Source organism: Meleagris gallopavo, chromosome 1, assembly GCF_000146605.3.
Source record: "Meleagris gallopavo isolate NT-WF06-2002-E0010 breed Aviagen turkey brand Nicholas breeding stock chromosome 1, Turkey_5.1, whole genome shotgun sequence".
NCBI classification, from domain to species: Eukaryota; Metazoa; Chordata; class Aves; order Galliformes; family Phasianidae; genus Meleagris; species Meleagris gallopavo.
The window spans coordinates 68,650,540-68,660,085 of NC_015011.2; the positions used below are offsets into that span (position 1 = coordinate 68,650,540).

At 39.4% G+C, this 9,546-nt stretch overlaps 1 protein-coding gene across 1 annotated transcript in view; it reads left to right on the plus strand.

Annotated features, from left to right (window-relative positions):
* Positions 1-9,546, plus strand: part of BORCS5 (BLOC-1 related complex subunit 5) — a gene marked incomplete at its 5' end in the record, with an annotated part of 58,713 nt that overhangs the window by 35,696 nt on the left and 13,471 nt on the right. The window contains one exon of the mRNA XM_031553871.1: positions 4,491-4,648. Within this exon, the coding sequence (XP_031409731.1) occupies positions 4,491-4,648 (158 nt within the window). The remainder of the gene's footprint in view (positions 1-4,490; positions 4,649-9,546) is intronic.

Genomic DNA, 9,546 nt, shown 5'->3' on the forward strand with positions numbered 1-9,546 from the left:
TTTTGTATTTTGGCAGCAGTGTTCAAAATCCCAGTCGGGACCAGGCTCCATCATGCTAACCACTTTGCAGATTCCTTAAAATGTGGAGCAAAAGGCACTGCTTCGGAGAAATTGCAAACTTTATTGGTACAAAAAAATGTACACCTTGGTACACCTTATTGATTATATATAACCATCCATCTGTGACAGGAGGAAATTCTAATGGTATACAGATATTTGCAGGATCTAAGCCTAAATAAAAATGAAACTCAGAAGTCAAAAATATTTTACAAATTCTCTTTTTGTGCAATTAATATTAAAACCTCCTCTGGATAGAATTTTTTCTATATAAGATCTATGCCTTTAGTAGGTAGAGATTCATAAAAGTTTGTTTTTTTTTTTGTCTCTGTCCCATAGGAAAACATATTTTTTAAAGAAACTTAATGTCTTGGATCTTCTTAAGTTCTTTTTTTCTGAGATAAAGGAAAAGTGGAGGTGATTTTTGTATCTTTCTGAGTATTGTCTTACAGGTAGTAGCTCACAGTGTTGGGAAACTGAAGCACATCATTCATACTGAGAGAATATTTGGGCTCTTTAGTCAGAAAAGTTGCCTGTTAAATGATGCGACAGGACAAGAGTTTTCAGCCCATCTGTCACCCATGCAGAAATAAAAGGATCACATGGTATGGGCTCCAAAATAGAGGAAAATTTGCTGTTACAGCCAACATTCCTTGTCACAATACAAATATGTTCTTTGCTCGGATAATAGCTGTTCAGTTTGTCTACAGTCAATTTGCCATCCTCTGTGCCACCTTCCCTTGTTACATTAGGGTAACTTGCATCTCTCATGCTGAGCAATCTATTCTCCAGTTTTTAATCGGTGTAGTAGTGATTTCTGGTGTGCTTCTGTCTTTGAACGAGAACCAGCAGCTTGGAAAAGGATTTGGATAGTTTAATAAGAAAAGGAAATTTTAGGTTGTTTTCTCTTACTGTCTGAGAGTAGGAATGTGTTCTGGAGGGGGGCAGGGAAAGTAAAGCAGTAATCATGCAAATGAAATCGTGAGGACAGCAGTGAAGTCTGGCATGCTGATGAGCGAGTTCACATGCTGGCTGCTTCAGGAGGCAGCCTGAGCCACTGGGGACCTCTGTCCTCTCCACCTTTTGGCGCTTGAGAGACTGACCTAATAAATATTTTGTTACACGAGATATGATCTCATATCCTTTTAAAATCCGTATATTGGCCAACTCTACTTCCATCCCATAGGATGGGCCTATTCAGTGAAGAGTTCAAAGTGTGGGACAGAGCTTGGAGAAGGAAGTAGTGATTTTCAAGAAGAAAGTTATTTAATAATACCTGGAAGTTCACAGTTCTCCAGAAACGAAGCTGTCTCAATGCTGAATCGCTGGAGGCTTGTAGTTTATCTCCTCAACTCTCTTGTTGTATAGAAACAAAGGATACCAGCAACACCCTTTTTAACCTCCTGCCCTTTTTTTCCATGTCTCTTGGTAGTTGTTTTTTTTTTTCTCCTGTGAATCTTAAGCTTTTCGTGGTTGTAGGGCAGCGTGCTGCTCCGCTGTCCTGTAGGGCAGAGCCTGTGGATAGTGCATGATAGCCTTCTAGGATCACTGCTGCCTGCTTATGAGGAGAGGATGAGGGAGAGAGATGTGGAGCAGCAGGTTGCAGCACCGGATCCTTTGGTTCCTCCTGGGCTCCTCCACTATCTTAACTGTTTTCAATCTCTTCCATGATGTATCAAGATGACTTATTGCTGCCATCTGCTCTTTTGGAGTAACGCTACTGACTTGCTGAAAAATAAATAGCTGTGAATTAATAAAAAATTAATATTTAAAGTGTGGGTAGTAAGTAGTCGCTGTGAACAAGAAAAGATGGGAGACAGATTTTTGTTGAGGGTTTTTTTTCCCAGATAGAAAGGTACGTGGCCTTTTTTATTCTGTTGCTTACTCTAATTTTTCATCTCCTGTAAATTGAAATTCTGAGCTAAATTGTTCTCTGACATTGGCAGCATGAACCTAGAGATCTGGAGAGAAGCTAATTGCCTTGGCTTCAGCCTGCTGCATCACCACGAATAGTACCATCCTCTATCTTTGAACGATGTATGTCATTTATTTGAACTTCTGCCTTCTTATGAAGGTATTCCAGCTTGAATGTCTGCATTTACTTGAGCTCATGTTTTGTTGGATGGTGAGTCAGAGGGCTCCTTGAAGTTTATTCACTTTGCTTTATGTAACCTGTACATGTTTGTAAGTGCATACTGTACGTTTAGGTAGCATAGTCCTTTGTAGCTCATTTTACTGTCCTTGCCCTATTCCTCCTTAAAACTCTTAAAAGCAGCTTAAATTAGCCCAAATGCACGCTTCATTTTAATTAAAACTATTAAATAGAGCATAATTCTCTTTACTCCTCTTGAAGTTGATGAGAGATTAGTAACCAAAGAAAATGAGCTAGTTGATAGCATCATGTATTTAAATCCATGAGGAAACAGAGTAACTGTCTCAGGTGTATGGTGAACTCTTCATTATTTTGTGGACATTCAGCATAGTAAAAGTTGATGGTGTTGTCTGAACATTTATTCTGACAAGTTAAATGTAGAGAGGATCAGAACTAAGAATCTGATGGAATGCTAAAACGTCATGTATACATTTAAAAAGAAAAGTCTCATTTTTGGTTTGCACTCATTGAAGTGTTGCACTTCATCTGAAAGTAGTTTTGAAAGACTTGCAATTGATATTGCTGGGCCTAAGATTTTGTTGGAGGTGGTTCTTTATAGAACATAAAAAATGCTTTGGTTAATACAGAGTGTTGAGACCAAACAGTTAACTGTGTTTCTTCTCCTGACGTCTTGACTCAGATGATACTTTTGTAGTGGGCAACAAGTCAGCAAAACAAAACTATCTTTTTTTTTTCTCTGAAGATGAGGAAAAGAAAGGGTTTGTGTAAAGGAAAATTGAGAGCATCCTGAGAGGGTAAAATGTTGACTGTTGATGAAAAGTAAACTCACTTCATCATATTTGGTGAGATTGTTGTTCTAGTTTTGTTTTCGTTTCTGTCTGGAAATGTTCTTGAAGAGGTTTAACTTTCTCAAATTTGTAAGATAATTCAGCCTCAGTCTTTCTTTCTGTCTTGTTTGTGAGTCTTTTGGCAAGAACATTGTGTCACAACTTGTTTGTAGCTTTCATTATGCATGGGGGCCATTCAAATAATTTCCATTTCCCAGTGAGGTACATTCTTAGAAGAACTTTTCCAATTCAGTTAACCTGCATTTATTACTTCTTTTAATTGCTTGGTGTGATACTTTCTTGCATTTGCTGTTTTAATGTCCTTTCCTGTCGGTAAATGGAGAGCCCCAAAGGACGTGTGCATTCAGCTTATGTAGCCTGACGGATGTGTTGGAAAAAGCAGATTGTATTTGTTGTGTGTGCTGCTTGTCACAGGTGGTGTCCCAGCTAGGAAAATGTTCTGCTAATGCTGGAGCAAAATGAAATGAGAAAGAATAAGGGAAAGAAAAATCATATATGTATACATATACAAATATATATATATATAAACATAAAGCTTGGCCTTAGAATTTAACATCTCTTTTTCTAGAAGCTGTAGAGAAAATTGACACGTGATGTATGTATGATTGGGCTCAGCAAAGGTTCTCAAGTTGCACTGTCCAAGCAGCAAAGAATGGGCAGGAGAAATTCTCTAAATGATTTTGCCTTTTGTTTCTCTTGATATTAACAATGGCCCACTGGGCCCACTTTTAAGTCTCATGCCATTTCTTTTTTTTTTCTTCTTTTTTTGTGAGCATTTTGTGAAACCTGGAGTCATGTGAGTAGGTAAGAATCTTAATTTCATTATAAAATTCAAATATATGTAGCTAGTCTTTGTAAAGAAAAATCTTTATTACAGCATGAGAGGATTCTGAAGCTTCTAAATGTCAAGGTAGGCAAAGCCTGGACGTTTTATCCTATTTAACTTAGGTGGAGCCTTTTTTATTCAGCTTTGCTTTGGATAACCAGCGAATTTTAATGGTTTTTAGAAATTAGTTTGAGTGTTATGCCCTTAAGGGTGCACAGAACTGGACTACTTCTCTGGCACACTTAAATGAGAAGGAGGGTCATTTTTGGAGCTCAGTATGGTTTGTGACAAAGAAGAAGCAGGACTTGCTTCATGCAGCTTACCAGTGTAAACCAAGCTGTTGTGCCTTATGGTGCTACATTTAGATTCTGTATTTAAACTCTGTCAAGGAGGGCTAAGCTGTATAGCAAACGGTTCTTCACACTGCTGGGAAACCTTAACATCCAAAAATTCTTGTCCTTCCCACTTCTAGCCTCCCCTGGACCTTTGAAATTGATGAAGTCCATTCAGTAGTCTTGCAGTCCGAATTAGCTTTTAATTATTCCTTTAAAAGTGTTTATTCTGGATGTGCTGTGCTGCTTCTGCCTGCAGCTGGGCTGGTGATATGAACAGCTGAGTTAACTCCACTGCTCCCCTTGCTTTGCAGGACTCCTCAGTGGGCAGACGTCTCCAACCAACACCAAGCTGGAGAAGCTGGATCCACATCAAGTGCTGCAGCTGTGTCTCCGATACCAGGACCATCTTCACCAGTGCGCAGAGGCTGTTGCCTTTGACCAGAATGCTTTGGTGAAGCGCATCAAAGAGGTACTGCCCACTTTGCACCTGCTTTGGGAGGGAGGGCCTGGGCCTCTGCATGTCTCTAGTCCCTAGTGAGCTGTGAGTGCCAGTCAGTGCTTGGTGTGAGTGATCTGTAGTTGCATGGGGCATCTGCCTCAGAGAAAACACTCTGGAGAGACTCACTGTCTGTGCATTTCAAACGAAGTCCCCTGACTACCTTATTTTAGATTTTCTCTCTGTGATTCTTGGCTGCAAACATTTTATATTCCTCTATTATTGCAAGTACTACAAGCAATTGTTTAAGACGTAAAGGATCAGGATTTTTCAAAGTATTGTTCCTTACTTAAATCTCCATACTTAGCATTTTATTAGGCCTCATGGATAAGCTCTAAGGAAAGGAGTGCCTAGCATGACTGTGATTGCAGGTAACATTTCTTTCTTTCTTCAGTGGATTTGTAGAGCCATATCTTCGTTTTCAAAGTCTCTCTTCTCTGTTCAGTATGGCTGTTAAAGATCTTCCTATGCTGCAGTTCTTGTCACTAAATGATCTCTTGGAAAACGCTTAACTGCTTAACTATTCAATGATACTATTGGGAATGAAATTAATTTGTTGTGTGAGCATCCTATAATTGAATTGCCCATCTCATTGTGTATAGCTACTGGTGTTGGAAGCAGAATAGCTGACCATTTTTTAAGGTTAAGACAGACTGTCATGAGTGGAGATGCTCTTTGAGACCGGCTTCTCACATGTTCACAGAACTGGTAAATGTTATAGATGTCAGAAGTCTCTGAGACTAAATACCATTCATTGTCAAAAGGTAGAACTTCGAACAGGTGGTTAAGTTTTATTCATGTACAATAAACAATGACCTTGATGCTTTATTGCTATATTGGCTTAGAATTAAGAAGTCCCACATGACAACTGGATAATAAGTTTGATTCATGGGCTGTTTTGAGAAGCTGCGTCATCATGAAGTTTTAAATCCAAAATAACATGGGAGCCATTAAAAAGGCCTTTTTCCTTTGGTGTATCATGATCTGTGGCCAGCTGTTACACAAGATGTAAGAATATTCGCAGATGTTGCTAACTCAGATCACACAATCTCCGAAATGGGATTTAATTGCCAGCCTAATGACAGTGTACAGCATTAATCCAGCAGACTGTAATTCTTTTGGCTATTAGAGAGTGACTGTCAACATGATTTAAAGTCTTGGTAGGCTTCACCAGAGCAATCTGTATTACTTGGATTTACCTTCTACAGAGAAGTTACAGACTGCCTTTCAAATTACCAATGATGTTACTTTCTTACAGTATATAACGCTTCTGATGATATGTGATACTGATTTTGTTACTGCATTCTTTATCACAGCGCTGGAGAAATGGGTGAATCTAACTTGGGAAATTGACAAGTCATGTTTTTGGTTTGCTGACTTTTTTCTGGGATTTTTTTTGGTCATGACACTTAAGTAACTTCAGATGCTTTGAATCCCACTGCCAGATCAGATGTTTTTTTGCTTTTAGATAACCTAATAATTTTTAAATGTTTTTCTTGTATTGGCTGTTCTGTATGTATGTTCTGAAGGAGCCGGGTGGGACCCACTCCAATTAAATCATTCTTTCCAAATTGTTCAGACTCTCTTTAGTGCATTGAATTGAACCAGTGCTGACAGTTGATGACAACAAAGGGTGCAGCTGAACTAGAACAGAGTATGTCTCTTGTTACAAGTGCAGATGTAGGAAATCACATTTGTCTGTGACCACTTGATTTTGCTTTGCAATATAGGCAAATTTTTGACCATAGGTAAGGAGTAAAAATAAAAGAGAATAAAAGCATTGTGAAAAGTGTAATGTGTGCACGAGCTATAGAGTAAACTCTTATATTCTCTCTTAAATAGTCATTATTTCCCTTTTTTCCCTCTCTAACAGGGAAAGTGTTGAATTGTTTTTTTCCTCTTATAACAGACTTTTCTGGAGAATTATACTCTTAAATTCACTACAAAATAATGAGCTTTAGTCCCTGATTCCTGCCATTTATCTGAGGTCTGTTCACTTCTCAGACTTTAACTGTTTTTATTCACTGTAGCTGTAGTCCTACAGTACAGTGTGCTGCAGTCATACAAGCTGCAGTTAGATTTTAGTTTTCCCTCAACAAAATGTCTCAGGGCAAGTATCTTGCGCTTCTTACGTGTCTGGAAAAAAGTTTCCAATTTCTGGCAAAACTCTTAAGTACTGTTGTAAATTTATTGGCCCTTGATAATTCATAATTGACTGCAATGGTTTGTAAATCAGCACACAATCTAAATTAAAATGGTTCTTAATCGAAAAGAGAATAAATAATGTAAGGAAAACAAAAACTTCACATGCCAGTTGTTACTGCAGATCTAAGCTGACCCATCTGTGTGTTTCGTTGCTTTGGGGACCAAAACAGTCTAGTGTTGCTCTACATCTCATTTCCTGGGTTAGCCAGTTTGCAGAATGTTGGCTAGAGCTCTGAAACATAGAACCTGTGTGCTTTCCAGGTTGTTCTTTTTCAAATGATATCTACCCAAGCATTTCCTTGGAGAAAGAATTGAAGACATGATTGAAAGCAATTAACTCAGCTGCTCATCTGCCCATCTTCAGCAGTTAACCATCAAGTACTGGTACCCAAACTGTCTGGTTTCCGAACAGTTTGAATATATCACGATGGGCTTTGTCTTTATTCGGAAGTGAAAAAAAGTGTCTTAGGATAAAATAACCAGGATGCATTAAATATTATGTTTCATATTAAGTTTTGGCAACTGCCTCACCATCTGTTGCAATACTGCATTAATTCCAGAATCATTGAAATATTTAGAATTCCTTCTAATTTTTTTCCCTGTAGCAGTTTGAAGAACAACAGAACAGCAGATTTTGACTTATACGTATGTTAATTATTAATAATTTCAGTATTTTGTAAGATGGATATCCTTGGCGTGTCAGATTGATCACTGCATTACTGACTTCCGGGGCAGACTCTTCAGGTGGGACTGGAAATGGAATCTTACTTGTCTGCTGGTGGTATGTTGAACTTCTGTAGACTCAATTTAGGCAGAACATGATGATTCAGGCAAGAAGTCCCCACTTTAGTCAGGAGGTCCTGCTGCATCCCACTTCTGTCATGACAATGCTGTAGGTCTCTGTTAGAACTACTACAAAACTTGGAGCAACTCCAGCTACTTCTAGGCTTGAGATCAGTGTGTGCTGCCTTCACCAGAAGTCTGCTTCAGTTTTGTGATCTGTAAAATGGAAGACTTCTGCCAAGATCAGTTTGGAGGTGAATATTGACCAGCACTAAATTGCTAGGTGTGCCTGCAAGAGGAAAACAAGTGAAGCAAGGAAAATGATTACCTGCAGAGAGTATTTGATCTGGATGGCAGGGAGAGAATCTGGTAAGTCATTTGATAGGGAATAACAGGGAATGAGAAGCAAATAAGATAAGTAAATGCTGGGGAACAGCTTAATGTTCAGAAAGGCAGCCTGATTTTGTATACTCAAAACTTTTTTGTTTCAGTGTCTTAAAGATGATTTTCTGTGCGCTAAGCTTGTTAAAGATGACATCTTTCAAAATATCGTAAGCTGGCTATCCAAAAGTTACTCATCATATTTGAAAATTTAAGCTGAACTTCTTTCTGTGAAAGCAAAATGGAAACTAAAAGGCCATCCAAGTTCCTTTCAAAGATACTTTGAAACAAAAACACCATTGGCATTTATTATTAGACTTCTTTTGCCCCCTTTGCCAATATACTGTTCAAAGTATCCTGTGTATCTTTAAAGGCAAGTGTAGTTATGTGATAAAGTGTGCATAAAATGTATTTAAAGCTGGATTGCTAGGAGGGCTCTTACACTTGTCTCTAAGAGCAAATACTGATGTGCTGTATCTGTAGCTCTCCTGATGTAGGAATCAGAGACTGATAAAACATTGCATGGCTGGGAACTAGGTTGAAGCAGTGCAGTATGCCATTAACCACAGCAGCAACAGGACCTGGGATGCGTGTCTGCTGCATTCACACATGACTTGTTCCTCACACTTCTTAGCAGAAGTACCTTGTCTGAGCAGAAGGACATGAACCCTGCAGTGCTCCATCACAATTGATGAGTGTCCCTTAAGAGGATGGATGGAAATGTTGGGACAGTTTTGTGGGAGGTAGTTTTTGTTTGCTTTTTGTCCTTGCATTGGGCACTGTTTCTTCAGCATTTTCCTGAGTGTGAGATATTTTCTGTTACTGGCTGTAGTTATGATTTTCATGTAGATATCAACTGATTTTCCAAAACCAAAGCCTGTTTTCAACAGATATGCTTTGAGAATGACACCTCACTAAAATGAATTACACCAACAAAACATGAATGACCTCAGCAAGTCCAAAGGTCCAAGACCTTTTCTTAAAGGTCTGCGTGCTGATACGACTCAGAACGTGAGTTACCTCTCAACCCATTTAAGGCAAGGACTCAGAGGACTGAAAGCAAGTGAGTTAAATGAAGCCTGGCAGAAGTGTAAGTGGAGATGTTTACTCTTGATGGAACACGCAGTGGGGCTTTGGTTGATGACAAGTTGAATCTGAGTAGCCAAGAAGTCCAACTGTACTGTGGGGTGCATCATGCCCATCACTGCCAGCCAGGTGAAGGGAGGGGTGGTCCCGTTCTGCTCTGCTGGGTGCAGCCTCACTTTGAGCACTTTGTGCAGGTTTGGATGCCACAACATTAAAAAGTAGATAAAGCTATTACAGGGCTTCTAAAGGAGGGCTGTGAAGATGGTGAAGGGTCTGAGGACAGGATGTCTGAGGAGCAGCTGAGGTCCCTTGGTGTGCTCAGAGCAGAGGAGCTGAGGGGAGGCCTGATGGCGGCTGCAGCTCCTCATAGGGAGCAGAGGGGCAGCGCTGAGCTCTGCTCTGTGTGACAGCGACAG